The 18,787-nt window shown below is 46.2% G+C and overlaps 1 protein-coding gene across 3 annotated transcripts; it reads left to right on the top strand.

Moving 5' to 3' along the window:
* The first annotated feature begins 3,354 nt into the window (after nucleotides 1–3,354).
* On the top strand, nucleotides 3,355–18,300 carry LOC144496943 (class I histocompatibility antigen, F10 alpha chain-like). Of its 3 annotated transcripts, none has more exons than XM_078217570.1 (9): nucleotides 3,355–3,710; nucleotides 3,947–4,207; nucleotides 4,541–4,813; nucleotides 6,067–6,330; nucleotides 14,088–14,181; nucleotides 14,695–14,727; nucleotides 15,391–15,438; nucleotides 16,003–16,119; nucleotides 17,950–18,300. In XM_078217570.1, exons 1-6 carry the CDS (start codon nucleotides 3,647–3,649, stop codon nucleotides 14,708–14,710), a joined length of 972 nt encoding a protein of 323 aa, XP_078073696.1. In that variant the 5' UTR covers nucleotides 3,355–3,646; the 3' UTR covers nucleotides 14,711–14,727; nucleotides 15,391–15,438; nucleotides 16,003–16,119; nucleotides 17,950–18,300. The 3 variants fall into 3 exon arrangements, with proteins under 3 accessions (XP_078073696.1, XP_078073697.1, XP_078073694.1); XM_078217571.1 differs by having other exon boundaries at nucleotides 16,003–16,135; XM_078217568.1 differs by having other exon boundaries at nucleotides 16,003–16,167.
* Nucleotides 18,301–18,787: the final 487 nt, after the last annotated feature.

Below are 18,787 nucleotides of genomic sequence, written 5' to 3'. Positions count from 1 at the left end.
ATCAACTTGGCAAGGAAAATCATGATAGGCTTCCCTTCAGATATGATTCAAATGACCCACTTGGGAGCTTTTATCAAACAAAGTTTATTTAAGAATATAGTTAATCTGTACAGTCAGAAAATTAGCAAGAACTCTTATCAATTACAAACAAGAAACAAAACAACCGCTATAATGTATCATCCTTAACAAATATATCTAATGTGTTCCAATCAAACCAATCCCGTAGACAAAATACCCTGTTCACGGGGTTAACACAGCACAGTCTAATGCTCATGTGATACTGGACTTGAGTCCTTTGGATGAAGTCTGCAGTTCCCTGGATAGACTCAAAACAGTTTGAAGTCTGAACAGCTTCCACAAACACCAGGGACTCTCGGCAAGCCACCAACAGCAGATTTCTCCCCTTCAGAAAGACAAGACCTTGCTTTCAGCTGACAAGCAGAATTTCCAAAACCAGAGAGAGAGAGAGAGAGAGAGACTTCTTTTCAGCTTGCTCCCCTTCTAAAACTCAACTCTCACTGCAGCCAAACAGAAAATGAAACCTTAAATTCACTGGAAAGAAATATAACTGTCCAAAAACACATGACCATCCTCCTAGCAATGCAGAATCACAAAACAACCCAGAGTTCAAATAAACAGACCCATTTAAGCAATTGAAGTAGCAATAAAAGGACATCTCCAATCAAACCAGCAGCAAATTAACTATTGAAGATGTAAGAGTTGCAGAGATCATGATTTTAAAAAAAACTTTCTTAAAGGTACACTAACATCACAATCCCAACCGACTCAATCTCTCCTCATTTCCACCTAACTTTGTAGCTGCTGCAAATTTTGATCCATCACACTCTGTCTCTTGGTCTGAGTCACACATAAAGATTGTAAATGACTAATTGTCCCAGCACTGATCCTAGTGACACTCCACTAGTCACAGTTGGCCAACTTGTAAATGCCCCATTTATGCCAAATCAATGTTTCCTGTCCATTAGCCAATTACCTATTCATGCAAATACATTGCTCTCAACTTCTGTGCAATTAAAGAACAACCAGATCGGGTCTCTATGCAGAGACGGCCTTTGGAGGATAGGCTTTTTTAAAATGAAGAATAAAGTTTGAAAGGGGTCAATGCTGTTGAGCTGGTGTTCACTCATCTGAAGACCAGTGGATGTCTGGAGTTTCACACCAACAGAGCATTGGCACGGAGGAGAATATGGATCTGGATCAATTCTTCCTGTTTCAGCTTTGCAGGTCCAAAATGCAGACAGGTTACACTCAGATGAGGATTCTCTGGCAGCAGGTTGTGAACCAGACACAATTTGAGGCAAGACAGAGAGAGAATCAGGTCGGGCCGTCTCCATTTCTCAACTTATTCCCCAAAGAGACTGAGTTCAAAACCAACAGGTTCAAAACTTAAAGTCTGTCCCTGCCATGTGATTTCCAGATCATCACTAGCCTCTGTTTTTCCATTTTATTCCCCATCAATTAAAGTGATTCCAGTTCAGAACAAACAAACATCTCTTCCTCAAGTACCACACAGCTCAGGTGAAGGCAGGCTGGCTCCCTGTCCAAGGAGAACCTATGGCCTTCTTAAAAAAAAATGCAGGTCATTATCCATTACCCAGATAATGCAATGTCTTTCCACGTTTGTTTTTGGAAGATATGATTGTCTCAACACATTGAATTACTCCTACTGTCAGTCAGAAGTTTCTCATCTCCAATATTTCACCAAATTTCCTCTGCACCCTCTCCAAGGCCTCGACATCCTTCCTGAAACATTGTGACCAGAAGTGGACACAATGCTTCAGCTCGGATCGAACCAATAGTTCATTAATGTTCAGCGTGACCTTGTTGAAGTGGAAACTTTCCTGCTTCTTGACTGTGATAGAAAAACTCAACAATGTTTGTTCAGACAAAATAACAAGCCTTTATTTACGAAAAGACTGCATGCAGTTTTTGGCTGAAATTTGGGTTCAGAGAGCAGTTATTATAACATGCTAATTCCTCCCCAAGTCCACGCTTACAGAAAGAAACAGTTCAGTATTTATACATAATCATTATCAGTTAGCGTGACCACAGCTTATTCAGGAATTCGATCATTAATAGAAGTATAAGCAATACCATTAATCATGTTATAACCTGTTGACCTCCCAGAACCTTTTGTCGCATCATTCAAACCCTTATCTTGCCCATTGATGTAACAGACGAAGGTCGGTGATTTCCGTCATCCCTGACCTTATCTTGTTTTATTTACTCCTATAGTCTTCGGCTATGAGGAATCAATCTTATCGGGCCTTAGAGGTCAGGAAATTGGAAGAGCTTGACCTTCACTGATCTCATTCACGTCATAAGTTATATGAAATCAGCTTTATCAGATTTACATGGAGGTCAGTCATGTTTTATGTTCTGCAGAGTCAGTCTTTCTTATATTGTACCAATTTTCCCATCATGCTATTCTTTAGTTCATGCAATTCCACAACCTCCTTGCTTTTGTAATCTGTGCTGCTATTTATAAAGCAATGGGGTCCAGATGCTTCTTTAATAGTCTTATCACACCTTCCTGCCACCATCATATTCACTCAGGTCTCTCTGTTCCCACAATCCCTTTATAACCGTCCCATTCAGTTTAGATTAACTGTTCATTTTCTTCCCTTCAAACTGCATCACTTAAAACGCTTCTCTGCATTGTATTTGTGTCTGCCCATTTCACCATTCTCTCTAAGGGCACATTGAACTTTATCTGGAGGGGGCTGGTATATAAAGTGATGGAAGTGAAGCTTCAGTTTAACAGACACTTTCTGGAGTCACTGTGTTCAGTTCTGGACACCACACCTCAGGAAGGGGAGATTGGTCTTGGAGGGGGTGCAGTTCTGATCACCAGAATAATAAAAGGAGGTGAAATAAAAGGGGTTTTTATTCCCCAGCTTTTAGAATGTTGATGGGTGATCTGATCGATTTGTTTAGAATGCTAAAATAATTCAGCAGTGTGGAATCCACATCCAGTCTCTCCACAATAAAAAGTTAACAATTGGAGCTTTTCAATCTCAGAGTGACAGATTTTTATTGGGTAATGATATCTGAGGATATGGTTTATAGTCAGAAACTGGGGTCCAGATCAGCAGTGATCTCACTGAATGGTTCGCTCAGACCTGCTGCTGTTCTGAATGTCCTTCCCTCTGTCACTGTATCAAACTCCTTTCAGCTGATTCGACCCGGCAACTGATGATGTCAGCAGCTGTATTTACCTGATTGGACAGTTCTAAACCTTGAGGCAGTTTCGCAACTTGTTTGTGTCTCTTCTCAGTAAGAAGTCTCACAACACCAGGTTAAAGTCCAACAGTGGTCACTCCATCTGACGAAGGAGCAGCGCTCCGAAAGCTTATGGTATTTGCTCCCAAATAAACCTGTTGGACTTTAACCTGGTGTTGTGAGACTTCTGACTGTGTTCACCCCAGTCCAACGCCGGCATCTCCACATTGTGTCTATTCTGCCGGAGACTGATGACTCACTGAATCTCTTTATTCTGATTGGTTCAGTCCTATTTTGTGTCCAATCAGATTGAGGCTCAGTGTAAACAGGGAAAGACAGAAGGAGTGAGTTGAGAAAATGGCCTTTCTTTGAAAAAGAGTTTCCTCCAAATGTTTCCCCCAACATGAGGGAAGCAGCAATGATTGGACTGATAGAGCTGGTCCTTTTGTGTGGAGAGGTGTCTGCAGGTGAGTGGTGGGGTGTGAGAGGGGCAATGCCAGGCTGGGTACTGGGACATTAACCCTGGGTCAGTGAGTGATGGGGTGTGAGAGGGGCAATGCCAGGCTGGGTACTGGGGCATGAACCCTGGGTCAGTGAGTGATGGGGTGTGAGAGGGGCAATGCCAGGCTGGGTGGAGATCTTGCTCTCAGTTTAAAATTAATGTTTTGGGGTACATACCATGATGTCTCTCTCTCTATTTCAGGCTCTCACTCTCTCCGGTATTTCTTCACGGGAATGACTCCGATCCCGGATTTCCCGGAGTTTGTGGGTGTCGGTTATGTGGACGGTGTCCAGTTTGTTCTGTACGACAGCGATCGGAGGGAGCTGATCCCCCGGGAGCAGTGGATGGTGGAGAGCGAGGGGTTTGAGTCCTGGGAACAGAAGAAGAAGCTCGCACAGGAGGTGGAACGATGTTTCAAAGATAATATTCAGACCCTCATGTATCGAACCAACCAGTCGGGAGGTCTTCAAACTCCCAGCACTCAGCCTCTTTCTCAGGATGCAGGGCGTCTGGGTCAGAGTGGGAGAAACTGGGAGCGGATCAGGATCTGGGACTGGGGGCTGATTAACTGAGGTTGTGCATGAGCTCTGTAAGGTCTGTTGGTCAACTGAATCTGATTGTGTGTGTTTGGTGGCTTTGCCTCCAGTTGGATGGGGCCGGATTGGCTGTGTGTGTGTGTGTGTGTGTGTGGTGGCTGGACCTCCAGTGGGAACGGATCTGTTTGGGTGGGTTCATGGTGAGTGCAGCTTTTATTGGGACTGGCCCTGATTGGCAGGTTATCTTTCTAATCCACAGGGATCCACATACACCAGCTGATGACCGGCTGTGACCTGAGTGATGATGGGAATACGACTGGATTCAACCAGTACGGGTGGGATGGACGAGATTTTATCAGTTTTGATAAGGATCTTCTGGTGTGGGTGACCCCCGTCCCTTGGGGAGAGATCACCAAACAAAAGTGGGAGGGCAGCACGGTCATTAACCAGAGATGGAAACGTTACCTGGAAGTGGAGTGTATCGAGTGGCTGAGGAAATATCTGGAGTACGGACAAAAATTACTGACAGTCGGTGAGTGAGGGGGGAGTGAGAGTCAGTGAGTGAGGGGGGAGTGAGAGTCGGTGAGTGAGGGGGAGAGTGAGAGTCGGTGAGTGAGGAGGGAGTGAGAGTCGGTGAGTGAGGGGGGGGAAGTGAGAGTCGGTGAGTGAGGGAGGAGTGAGAGTCGGTGAGTGAGGAGGGAGTGAGAGTCGGTGAGTGAGGGGGGAGTGAGAGTCGGTGAGTGAGGGGGGAGTGAGAGTCGGTGAGTGAGGGGGGAGTGAGAGTCGGTGAGTGAGGGGGGAGTGAGAGTCGGTGAGTGAGGGGGGAGTGAGAGTCGGTGAGTGAGGAGGGAGTGAGAGTCGGTGAGTGAGGGGGGGGAGTGAGAGTCGGTGAGTGAGGGAGGAGTGAGAGTCGGTGAGTGAGGAGGGAGTGAGAGTCAGTGAGTGAGGGGGGAGTGAGAGTCGGTGAGTGAGGAGGGAGTGAGAGTCGGTGAGTGAGGGGGGAGTGAGAGTCGGTGAGTGAGGGGGGAGTGAGAGTCGGTGAGTGAGGGGGGAGTGAGAGTCGGTGAGTGAGGGGGGAGTGAGAGTCGGTGAGTGAGGGGGGGAGCAAGAGTCGCTGAGTGAGGGGGGAGTGAGAGTCGGTGAGTGAGGGCGGGGTGAGTGAGGGGGGAGTGAGAGTCGGTGAGTGAGGGGAGAGTGAGAGTCGGTGAGTGAGGGGGGAGTGAGAGTCGGTGAGTGAGGGGGGAGTGAGAGTCGGTGAGGGAGGGAGGGAGTGAGAGTCGGTGAGTGAGGAGGGAGTGAGAGTCGGTGAGTGAGGGGGCGGAGTGAGAGTCGGTGAGTGAGGGGGGAGTGAGAGTCGGTGAGTGAGGGGGCGGAGTGAGAGTCGGTGAGTGAGGGGGGGAGTGAGAGTCGGTGAGTGAGGGGGGAGTGAGAGTCGGTGAGTGAGGGGGGAGTGAGAGTCGGTGAGTGAGGGGGGAGTGAGAGTCGGTGAGTGAGGGGGGGAGTGAGAGTCGGTGAGTGAGGGGGGAGTGAGAGTCGGGGTGTGAGAGTCGGTGAGTGAGGGGGGAGTGAGAGTCGGTGAGTGAGGGGGGAGTGAGAGTCGGTGAGTGAGGGGGGAGTGAGAGTCGGTGAGTGAAGGGGGAGTGAGAGTCGGGGAGTGAGAGTCGGTGAGTGAAATGGGGAGTGAGAGTCGGTGAGTGAGGGGGGAGTGAGAGTCGGTGAAGGGGGTGATGCCGGGACTCTCTATCTCGAGGTTCCTGTACTGACTCCTCTTTCTTTCTCTCTCAGTTTCCCCCGTCGTGTCCTTTACCCGTCTGGGTGATTCTAACCGGCTGTCCTGTGTCGTCACCGGGTTTTACCCTCAAGACATCGAGGTGAATCTGTGGAGAGATGGAGTGGTGATTGATGAGACTCTGTCCAGTGGGATCTTACCCAATCACGACAGCACCTACCAGATCCGGAAATGGGTAGAGTTTGATCCAGAGGACCAGGCCGAGTATTCCTGTCGGGTGGAACACAGCGGGATGAAGGAGACACTGGTGGTGATTTACGGTAAGATTGTTTCTCACTGTTAGAGAGGACCCAGCCTCAGACCAGGATCACAGGAGTGAGGGTCGGTGCTGAGCTGTCAGCCGAGGACAGGGCTTTGAGGCCCAGTGATTAGCGCTGCTGACTCACAGTGCCAGGGATCCGGGTTCAATTCCAGCCCTGGGCCGCTGTCTATGTGGAGTTTGCACATTCTCCCCGTGCCTGCATGGGTTTCCTCTAGGTTCTCCGGTTCCTCTCGCAGTCCAAAGATGTGCAGGTTCGGTAGAGTGGCCATGCTAAATTGCCTGTTAGTGTCAGGGGGATTAGCAGGGTAAACACATGGGGGCACGTGGATAGAGCCTGGGTGGGATTGTTGTTTGTGCAGGCTCGATGGGCTGAATGGCATCTTTCTTTCTGTACTGAATGGATTCTATATTTCTCTGATTCTCTGACAGCCTGAGGCCCAGGATACAGAGCGAGGGAAAGATATATTAATCTTCAATACATTATATACCATGGTGCCACCATTTGGGGACAGGAATTGGGATTACTGGGATTTTACTGTGCCACAGGCCCCATTGTCTCCTGGGATATTATAGTACGAATGGGCCCAGTTTATCCTGGGATATTACAATATGGCAGGACCCAGTGAATCCTGTGTTACAGGCGGTGGGGGGTTGTCAGTATGAACTGCCCTGATTTCCCCCCTCACGACTCGTCCACTAACAGTCAGTTTTGTTTTAAATTCTGAGCTCCCTCTTTATAAATGGTGGCATCTTTTCCCCAACCCATAAATTTGGAGTGTTCCTATTCTCTGTGAATAACTTGCACAGTAAACCTGAGGTAAGATGAAAATACACACATGAGAAAAGTTTCACAACATTGACCCCTCTGCACTCACACAGTGAACGGAGGATAAGGAGAAGGAAGAGGGTTCAGGGCCCGATCACAATAAAAAAAATGTGAGGGTTTTACATGTGTCCAGAATGAGCAGTCTAATGGAAGGTTTCTTTCAAGGGGAGGTTGATGGATTATAGGATGGTCCACCTGCAGTGACTTTAACAAGGCCCACGATGTGGACCTCTTAGAATACTCGCTCCCAAATTAAGCCAGTAATGGATTGTCCAATCAGGGAGCCCTGCATGTGTTCATAATGTGGAGTGTCAGCGTTACTAGCACTCTGGGTTTAAAGTTTGAAGTTTATTTATTAGTGTTACAAGTAGGCTTACATTAACACTGCAATGAAGTTACTGTGAAAATCCCCGAGTCGCCACATTCCGGCACCTGTTCGGGTATACTGAGGGAGAATTTAGCATTTCTAATGCACCTAACCAGCACAACGTTTGGACTGTGGGAGGAAAGCGGAGCACGTAGAGGAAACCCACACAGACACGGGGAGAATGTGCAGACTCTGCACAGACAGTGACCCAAGCGGTAATTGAACCCAGGTCTCTGGTGCTGTTAGGCAGCAGTGCTAACCACTGTGCCACCAGTATGAGGAAGTACCTGTCTGAGAGTTGCTTACTTTGTTGCTTACAAAGGCCTTTGACAAGGTACCGCATGGTAGGTTATTGCATAAGGTTAAATCTCACGGGATCTGGGGTGAGGTATCTAAATGGATACAAAATTGGCTTCTTGACAGAAGCCAGAGGATGGTTGTAGAGAATTGTTTTTCAAACTGGAGGCCTGTGACCAGCGGTGTGCCTCAGGGATCAGTGCTGGGTCCACTGTTATTTGTCATTGATATTAATGATTTGGATGAGAATATAGGAGGCGTGGTTCGTAAGTTTGCAGATGACATGAAGATTGGTGGCATAGTGGACAGTGAAGAAAGTTATCTCCAATTGCAACGGGATCTTCATCAATTGGGCCAGTGGGCTGACGAATGGCAGATGGTGTTTAATTTATACAAATGCAAGCTGGTGCATTTTGGTAGATTGAACCAGGGCAGGACTTACTCAGTTAATGGTAGGGCATTGGGGAGAGTTACAGAACAAAGTGATCTTGGGGTACATGTTCATAGCTCCTTGAAAGTGGAGTCACAGGTCGACAGAGTGGTGAAGAAAGCATTCGGCATGCTTGGTTTCATCGGTCAGAACATTGAATACAGGAGTTGGAATGTCTTGTTGAAGTTACATAAGACATTGGTAAGGCCACACTTGGAATACTGTGTGCAATTCTGGTCACCCTATTATAGAAAGGATATTATGAAACTAGAAAGCGTGCAGAAAAGATTTACTAGGATGCTACCAGGACTTGATGGATTGAGTTATAAGGAGAGTTTGGATAGACTGGGACTTTTTTCTCTGGAGCGTAGGAGGCTGAGGGGTGATCTTATAGAGTCTATAAAATAATGAGGGGCAGAGACAAGGTTGATAGTCAATATCTTTTCCCAAATGTAGGGGAATCTAAAACTAGAGGGCATAGGTTTAAGGTGAGCGGGGAGAGATACAAAAGTGTCCAGAGGGGCAATGTTTTCACACAGAGGGTGGTGAGTGTCTGGAACAAGCTGCCAGAGGTAGTATACAGGCGGGTACAATTTTGTATTTTAAAAAGCATTTAGATAGTTACATAGGTACGATGGGTATAGCGGGATATGGGCCAAATGTGGACAATTGGGATGAGCTTAGGAGATTTTTTAAAAAGGGGCGGCATGGACAAGTTGGGCCGAAGGGCCTGTTTCCATGCTGTAAACCTCTATGACTCTATGACGCTATGTTAATGAATCTAAATTTGGTGAAGGGACACCAGCCTCGTGGGAGTTATTTCAGTGACGACCCTGATGGGACTTGTAAAATTTGGCCGAAGTTGGGATAAGCCATTCTTCTGCATCATTCCTTTGTTTGGAAAACTAGTCTCGTTCAACCCTGCTGTCGAGAACTGGGCCCAAGGTGTGGATCACATGCATTATTTTTTTCGGGCAAATGACATTATGGCAGATGAAAAACAAAGGGTGCTGTGAATGCTGTGGTGCTTGAGCGTTTGCTGTCATTTGGAGTTAAACTTTCCCTGAGGCACCAGATACCAAAACCTTTCAAGAATTGCCTGAGGTAGTTGGAGAATGCTACAACCCCAAGCCACCTCTAATTTTGAAACAGTATTGTTTATACTAAACAATCTGTTACGGGTTTCGTAACTAGGTTAAGACAACTGACGAAAGGATGTGAATTTATTTTAACTCTTAAGATGCTTAGAGACTGTCTGGTGTGCGGTATTAATAATGTGACTATTCAAGAATGCCTATTAGCTGAAGCACAACTGGACTTCAAACAGGTGCTACAGCAGGTTTTACCATTGGAAAATGCTGCATGTGGAACATATGAGTTGCAACCTATCCCGAAGTGGACACCCACGCCAGTCCGGCTGAGTTCAGGGACCACTATTTGAGAGCAGGCAATTACATAGCCTCCCTCAGGAAGTATCCAGATACACGTAACTCCAGGTCTGCCCAAAGCAAAGCCAAACTTCGACCAAACAGTCACAAGTCCTACCTGATAGCAACAGCAAAGGTGTCCTACAGGACTTAAAATTAGTAAAGCAACTTGCAGCCCGGTATCCAGGAGTGTTCACACCCTGGGAAGATCCACCTACATCTGATTTAGAGCAATTAAATTGCATATCGACGTCCAAATCAGATCAAATCAAGATTAACGTCTGGTTAAGTGGACATCTGGTACTAATGGAGGTTGCTATCGGTGCGGCAGTATCAGTGTTCAGAGAATCAGCGTTCCATAAAATTCACTATGGACTCGAGTGTTTATTGTTACTGAAGACCTCAGCAAGATAGGGAACCTGTATCGGGGAACCTTTCTGAATTTTGAGTGGAACCTCTGACCCTGTCTCCCATGAAAGGCAGCTGGTTCGGTTACCAATGATTGTAGTGAGGGCATGGGGAAGCCTAATGGTGTGAAATTGGTTGCAAGAAATCCACCTTGGCTCAACATCTTCAGCCAGAGAAAGGCTGCCGAAGTGAAGTCCTGCCTAAGTACGCTAAAGCTTTCGAGGAAGGTCTTGGGACAATCAAAGGAGCCAAGGCGACCTTACCTGTTGACAAGGAAGTGATTCCACAATTTTGCAAGGCCCGCCCAGCGCCATTTGACTTACGGGTAAAAGTTGAAGCAGAAATCCAAAGACTGGAACGTGAAGGGATCATCAAACCAGTCCAATTTGTGGAATGGGCAGCACCAGTCTTACCAATTTTGAAGCCAGATGGATCATTCCATGTTTGCGGGGATCCTAAACAAACGGTAAACTGTTTCTTGCAGCTGGTTGGAAGGATGACACTTGTTTGTGAAACTTGATATGAGTCACGCTTACTTACAATTACAACTAGATGACGATTCCCAGAGATATTCAACAATTCATCCTCAGAAGGGCCCTGAGCGATCCACTTGTCTGCCATTTGGGGTATAGTCACCCTGCTCAACCTTCCAGCGAACGATGGAGAACATTTTGCAAAGCCTCCCTCAGGTTGCTATATATCTGGATGACATCCTCTTAACTGGAAAAAAAAGGAACACTTAAAGAACCTTGAGGAAGTTCTCAGTCAATTTTTCAAGGCAGGTGTACGCCTACGAAGGGAAAAAATGTGTAATCCAGGTTCCCCCAAGAGAAAGCTCCATCTCAATAGCAAAGGTACAAAGAAGAAAGAAGTTCCAGGCAGAAGAATCAACAGAGAAAGCCCAAATATTCCGGAAGACACAAAAACTTTGTTAATAAGTGGGAATTGTATTTATCTGAACAGCGTTCCATTTGAAACGTTTTATTCAGTTTGTTAATAGTTTAGTTAACTTGTTCACTGTTAGTTAGATAAATAAATTGTTACTTGTTGATTTTTGAGAGTGTGTGTCAGGGAGTTATTTTGATTGAACCAGTAAAAGTTGCTGAAGAGCAGATTGTACCACTTCACACTCACTTTTACAGATTATGGCGAGGTGCTCCTCTTTGAGTGATTGGGCCTTAGTTCTCAGAGGGGGATCAACCTCTGCTTCATAACAATAACCTATTTGGGAAATTTAAACCCAATCTTGCCTCCATCCTGGCTCCATTACACCACCTACTAAAAAAAGATCAGCCTTGAGAGTCGTCTTCCAGTCAATCCTTGGCTTTCAATAAAGTAAAGCAACAACTTTCCTCTTTTAATATTCTGGCGCATTATGATCCCAGGAAAGAACTATTACTGACCTGCGACACATCCTTGTATGGCTTCAAGGTGGCTTTGGCACATCGGTAGCCAAACAGAGTGGAATTGCTTATGCTCCCAGGACCTTGACTATTGCAAAAAAGCCTATGTCGAAAAAGAAGGGTTGGCGGTGATATTAGGAGTGAAAAGGTTCCACCAGCTCCATTATGGGCAGAAATTTGTCATTAAGACACAGACCACAAGCCACTCCTGGGACTGTTTAAAGAGGACAAGGCAGTGTTGCCCATAACATCAGCCCGAATCCAGCAGTGGGCTTTATTACTGACCGCCTACAATTACCAATTGGAACACTGTCCAGGAGGCTTTGAGCCGACTATCGTTAGCAGATATCCGATCGGTGGGATCCCCAGTGGAAGAGTCTGTAATGACAATGATTTTTTTTTCGAGACTCTCCCAGTGCCACAAAAAAAGATTTGACCGTGGACTTAAAAAGGACCAGTCCTTGCTAAATTTTAAAAATTCATTTGTGGGACGTGGGTGTTGCTGACTGGCCAGCATTTATTGCCCACCCCTAGTTGCCCTTGTCCGGAGGGCATTTGAGAGTCAACCACATTGCTGTGGATCTGAAGTGACATGTAGGCCAGACCAGGTAAGGACGGCAGATTATTTTCCCAAAGGACATTATTGAACCCAGATGATTTTTTTTCTGACAATTGACAGTGATAGTGTCGGGGATTGTCAGAGGATACAACAGGATATAGATAGATTGGAGACTTGGGCACAAAAATGGGAGATGGAGTTTAATCTGGATTGATCCGAGGTGATGCATTTTGGAGGTTCAAATGTAGGTGTGAATTATACTGTAAATAGTAGAACTCTTCGGTACATTAACATACAGAGGGATCTGGGTGTGCAGGTCCACAGTTACCTAAAAGTGGCAACACAAATGGCCAAGGTGATTAAGAAATCATTTGGCATGCTTGCCTTTATCAGCTGGGGCATTGAGTCCAAGAGTTGGGAAATCATGTTGCAGCCATATAAAACCTTGATTAGGCCGTATTTGGAGTATTTTGTGCTGTTCTGGACACCACCCTATCGGAAGGACGTAGAAGCTTTGGAGAGAGTGCAAGGAAGGTTCACCAGGAGTGACAGAAGGTGGGAAATGGTGTTCCGCAGTGATCAATGCTGGAATCACCGCTGTTCACACTTTACACTCACTTATTTGGACATTGGAATCGAAACACAATTTCTCAATTTGCTCAGGTCACCAAATTGGGATGAATCATTCGATATGCTACAAAATAATAGAACATTAATAAACTTGTAGAATGGGCAAATAATTGGTGAATGGAGTTCAGCACAGATAAACATGAGGTAGTTTTCTATTAGGGGTGAATAGGGAGGTCACTTATTACTTGGGAGGTGCCGGGCTGGATGGGGTTGAGGAACAAAGGGATTTCTGTTTAAGCTAAACCAATCCGCAACAGGTTAGGCAAGGCCATGAACAAAATAAATGGAAAATCAGTCTTTATTTCTGGAGGGATAGAATTGTAAAGCACGGAAGTTATTGCTAAACTGTTATCAAATCATGATTAGACCACATTTACAGACTGTGTGCAGTTCCAGTCACCATTTTACAGAAGGGTTTTTACTCACAGGAGAGGACATAGAGAAGATTTACAGAGATGATTCAAGGAATGAGTGGGTGGAGATCTCAGTGAAGGATTGACTGGCTGGGTCTCTGCTCTCAGGAAAACAGAGGGCTGAGGGTTGACCTAATAGAAGATTTAAAATTAGGAAAGGTTTTTATAGACTGGACACAGAAAGAATGTTTCCTCTTGGGCGGCACGGTAGCACAGTGGTTAGCACTGCTGCTTCACAGCTCCAGGATCCTGGGTTCGATTCCCGGCTCGGGTCACTGTCTGTGTGGAGTTTGCACATTCTCCTCGTGTCTGCGTGGGTTTCCTCTGGGTGCTCCAGTTTCCTCCCACAGTCCAAAGATGTGCAGGTTAGGTTGATTGGCCAGGTTAAAAATTGTCCCTGAGATGCGTAGTTAGAGGGATTAGTGGGTAAGTATGTGGGGGTAGGTCCTGGGTGGGATTGTGGTCGGTGCAGACTCGATGGGCCGAATGGCCTCCTTCTGCACTGTAGGGTTTCTATGATGATGGTCTTGTGGGAAGAATGTAACTCGGGGTCAGCAATACAAGATGGTCACCAAGAAACCCAATAGGGAATTCAAGAGAAACTTCTTTACTCAAAGAGTGATGTGAATGTGGAGCTCGCTGCCACAGGGAGTGGTTGAAGTGAACAGTATAGTTTAAGGGGAATGAATGAGGAGGAAATATATAGTTAAGATGGTCAGTTTCGATGAGGGATGATGGGAGGAGGATCAAATGGAGCATAAACACCAGCATCAACTAGATGGGCCAAATGGCCAGGTTCTGAGTCAGGTATTCTATGTTTTCTGATTGTCTCTCTCGCTCTCTAATTCACTCTCTCTCCATCATTCTCAGGTTCTCTCTCCTCTCTTCCTCTCTCATTCTCTCTCCTCTCTTCCTCTCACATTCTCTCTCTCTCTCTGATTCTCACTTTTCCCTCTTCCTGATTCACTCAGTCTCTCTGATTCTCTCTCGAACAGAACCCAAGTCTCGCTCCCAGGTTGCTGTTACTGTCGGGATTGTGGTCGGGGTCCTCGTGCTCATCGCTCTCATCATTCATCTACAACAAGAAAGGTAGGAATTGGAGGGAAAAGAGCAGCTCCTCACTGGGGGGAGGGATTGTGGGAGAGTATTCCAGGGTGGGGGGGCTCAGGCTGTGGGTCTCAGGTTGGTGTGGGGGGGAGCACAGAGTGGGTGGGAGAGTCGCAGGATTGGGATAGGGAGGGTAAAGGGCTCAAGATAAAGGGGGAGTGTCTGTGAATTGTGGGAAGGGTCTCAGATTGAATGACGAGTTCAGGGTATCTGTGAGGGTCCCGGGTCAGTGCGGGAGTGAGGGTCTTCAGTCAGTGTGGGAGTGAGGGTCTTCAGTCAGTGTGGGAGTCAGGGCCCCGGGTCAGAGGGGAGTCAGGGTCCCGGGTCAGAGGGGGAGTGAGGGTCCCGGTTCACTGTGGGAGTGAGGGTCCCGGTCAGGGTGAGAGTGAGGATTTCAGAATTGTGTTGTAGGGGCTCAGAGCGAGCGAGAGTTCCAGCCTCTGTCTCTGATTTTCTCTCAGTCTCGTCACTCACTGAACATTCCTTGTTTTACAGGGAGAGGGAGGAGTGACTACAATCCTGCAAATAGTAAGCTGATCATCAAACATCATCTCTGCGTAACTGTGTGAATCACCATTGATTCTGTGTCAAATAGTGTGTGTGTGTCTTTCTCTCGCACTGTCTCTCTCTCTCCGCCTCTCTCTCTCTCTCTGCCTCTCTCTCTTTCTCTCTGCCTCTCTCTCTCTCTCTGTCTCTCTCTCTCTCTCTGCCTGTCTCTCTCTCTCTGCCTCTCTCTCTCTCTCTGCCTCTCTCTCTGCCTCTCTCTCTCTCTGCCTCTCTCTCTCTCTGCCTCTCTCTCTCTCTCTGCTTCTCTCTCTCTCTGCCTCTCTCTCTGCCTCTCTCTCTCTCTCTGCCTCTCTCTCTCTCTCTGCCTCTCTCTCTCTGCCTCTCTCTCTCGCTCTCTGCCCCCCTCTCTCTCTCTGTCTGTCTGTCTGTATGACTCTTTCTCTGTATCTACCCGAACAGGCAACGAGGGAATTTTCACAGTAATTTAATTGCAATGTTAATGTAAGCCTACTTGTGACACCAATAAATGAACTTATAACTTATAAATTGCTTTCTCTTTCTCTCTTTCTCTCTCTCTCTCTCCTTTCTCTCACTCTCTCTCTCTATCTTTATCTCTCCATATCTCATGCACTGATTCTGTCTGATGACCAACAGTATTTTTAATGCCTCTCCTTCCTTTGACAGCTTCTGATAAAGGGGATTCCACAACCAGCTCCTCCGCAGGTTCCTGAGGTATGAATTGTGTGAATAAATATCGGGAGTTGATCCTTCTAACTGGGATATTCCCGCTGGATTTAGCTGTACAATCTGGTGGGTGGGATGTGAGCTCAGTGTCTGTCTCTCGCTGTATCGTCACTAAAGAGCAGCTCATCCAATCCAACACTGAGCTTTGAGACTGGCCTTCTGGAGACGGCTGCTCCTGTACAGTCTGAGGGTGGAGACATTGTGGGTGTTGAGGTGTCGAGACATCCGGAAACATCTCACCCTGGACAGCCTCCTCTCAGCTGCTCAATTTCCTTAAGGAAGTTGGAATTCCCAAGACTTTTCCCTGAAGTTGGTCACTGGGCTGTGTCACTCCCACAGGATTTAACATTTAACTTATTGTGATGGGTTTGATCTTTTTCTGGATGTTTGGGAAACGGAGTGAATCTTAGGGGTTTAGCTGGTGTTTGGGGGTCTGATGGGTTTAGCTGGTGTTTGGAGCTCTGATGGGTTTTGCTGCTGTTTGGGGTTTGATGGGTTTTGCTGGTGTTGAATGAGTGGAAAGTTGAATGATATAAAATTTATGTTTGACAGCAAGCTCATTCAACTCATCATGTCCCTGCCTGTTCGCGAAGAGCTCTCCAGCCTAATCTCACCTTCCTGTACTCGGTCTGCAGCTCTGTAGGTCACAGCTCCTCAACTCGACATGGTGTGAGTGCTACGTGGTGTGAGTTTCTGCCTCTACCATCCTTTCAGACAGTGAGTTCCGGGTCCCTCCCACCCTCTGGGTGAAAAACTCTTTCCACATTTCCCCCCGATCTTTCTACCAATTACTTTAAATCTGTGGCCCCTGGTTTTTGACCCTCTGCTAAGGGAAACGTGTCATCTCTATTTACCGTGGCTCCTCATAATTATATCCACCCCAATTAAATCTCCCCTCGGCCTCCTCTATTCTACAGAATCCTATTCCAGCCTATCCACTCTTTCCTCACAGTGAACATTCTCCAGTCCTGTCCACGTTAAACAATCTCCTCTGCATTCGCTCCAGTACAATCACATCTTTTGTGTAATGTGCTGACCAGACTGTCTGCAATGCTTCAGCTGTCGTCTATCTGGTGTTATTTGCAGTTGTAGCAAAACCACTCTGTTCTGTGCCTTGGCTAATAAAGGAAAGCATGTAATATACCTTCTTAACTACATTATCAACCTGTCCTGACACCTTTCCCAATCTGTGGACATACACTCCTGGGTCCCTCTGTTCCTCCACATTCGTCATTATCCTCCCATTTATTGGGGATTCCCTTTGCCTTGTTATTCCTCCTGAAATCCATCACCTCTCACTGCTCCGGATTGAATTCCATTTTCCACTGTTCTTCCCAACTGCCCAGTCCATCTCGATCTTCCTGCTGTCTGAAGCTCTCCTCCTCATTGTCACCCATACGGACAATATTTCTAAATCTCTAAACTTCTTCATCATTCTCCCTACATTTAAATCTAAATCATTCACATGAACCACAAAAAGTGAGGGAGTGAGAGCTGGGCCCCATGGATTCCCCACTGGTAACATCATTCCAGTCGCAATAAACCCCCTTACCCCTTTGCTTCCTGCCACTGAGCTAATTTGGGGTCTGATTTGTCATTGTCTCTTGGATCTCAATGTGTTTTTATATTTCTGACCAGCCTGCCATGTGGGACCTTGTCTAAAACATTAAAATCTATGTTGACCACATCCACCTCACTGTCCTCATCAACCCATCCTTCTCACCTCTTCCAAATTTTCAATCAGTTTAGCCTGAGATGAACGCCCCTTAAATCCATGCTAATCTGTGCCTTTCTAAATGAAGGTTTATGCTGTTCCTCACAATTGATTTCAATAATTTTCCCACCAGCGAAGTTACACTAACTGGTGTCTAATTACTCAGATTGCCCCTTCTTCCCTTTTCAATCCATGGTGTGATATTGACAGTCCTTTAATCTTCTTCCACACTCATGTAGCCCAGGAGGAATGATTCTGATGGTCAGAGCCTCTGCAATTTCCTCCCTTGTTTCTTTTAACCCGGTGATTCACCATCTTTCAAAGTTGTAAAATCCATTAATATGTAATCTCTTATGCAGTAATTCACACACTTCTTCCTTCATTGCAATGTCAGCATTGCTCCATGTTTCCCAAAGACAGGGGCAATGTATTTATTCACAACCTCACCACATTCCCCACCCTCTCACATGCACTTCTTATTGGGCTCCACAAGGCCTTACTCTTTCCTTATCCTTTTCTCTACATGTGCATCCTTGGAGGTTCTTTGTTTTTTCTTGGCAGCATTTTTTATGCCTTTCTTTACTTTCCTGGTTTCTCTTTCAATTTCACCCCTTTTCTCTCTGTACTCTTCCAGGTTTCTGCAGTGTTAGGCATGAGGGGTCTGATGGATTTGGCTGCTGCTATTTGTGAGGGTCAGGTGGATCTGATGGGTTTTGTTGGGGGGGTGTTCCAGCTCTGCTGGGTTTGCCTCCCTCTATAGTGACATATTTCTTTCTCATCCCCAGTGTTCTCCAGTGCCCCAGAGACACCAGTCCCCAAGATCAGCAGCAGGAGTGGATGAGAGAATCAGGAAGGATGTGATTTCATCGAGATGACAGCGACTGACTCATTTAAACACTACATATGTGACGCTGTGTAAATGGAACTGTGGCGATGGTTTGTCAGGAATTACTCTATCTGGAGCTGCACTTTATAAGCTATTCTGATCTGCACTTCATAAGCTATTCTGATCTGCCCTGTTGACACAGATTCTAGGAATCTGTCTGGTTCACTCACTGCCAACTCAGTCACCTGTTACTGCAGTCTGTAACATTGCTGCAATTTCTACAATAAATGTGATTTATTTTTTCACTTCCTGCCTCTGTAAAGTCTTCAGTACAAAACTAACATCAATGGGGTAGGGTAACACCACTGCAGTGGGGAACATTTTAAGACTTTTAAAAACATTTTACGAAAAATGCACATCAAGAGAAATTAATAGCAATAAATTAGCAGCAAACACGTATTTTAAAAGGGAAGATGGTGCTTGTCAAAGCTCTGACTATTCACTGAGATGATAACAGACATGGTGATGGGAAAATGTGATCGATATACTTATATGGACTTTAGAAAAAAGTTACCACATGGGGGTTTATTAGTTAAGATTAAATGAATACTTTGCACATCTCTTTAGCTGGATCACAATGTTCTTTTCCCATTCCAGCCTCTCATTCCAGATTAAGACCTGGAAGGTGCAGGACGGTGACAACAAGTAACTTTCGTGATCCTGTCCAGTTCCACCTCCCCAAGCAGTAATTCCTGATTTTGATAACCCACCACACATCCAGGTGCGTGACACATGTC

This window comes from Mustelus asterias, chromosome 8 (assembly GCF_964213995.1).
Source record: "Mustelus asterias chromosome 8, sMusAst1.hap1.1, whole genome shotgun sequence".
NCBI lineage: Eukaryota > Metazoa > Chordata > Chondrichthyes > Carcharhiniformes > Triakidae > Mustelus > Mustelus asterias.
This window is presented reverse-complemented; position numbering and strand designations above follow the sequence as displayed.

Bases quoted from the DNA above. Each gene is read 5' to 3' on its own strand.
- LOC144496943 (XM_078217570.1), top strand. From the start codon at position 3,647: ATGAGGGAAGCAGCAATGATTGGACTGATAGAGCTGGTCCTTTTGTGT. The intron at 3,711-3,946 runs GTGAGTGGTGGG...TCTCTATTTCAG, and splicing joins GTGTGGAGAGGTGTCTGCAG to GCTCTCACTCTCTCCGGTAT. The intron at 4,208-4,540 runs GTCTTCAAACTC...TCTAATCCACAG, and splicing joins TCGAACCAACCAGTCGGGAG to GGATCCACATACACCAGCTG.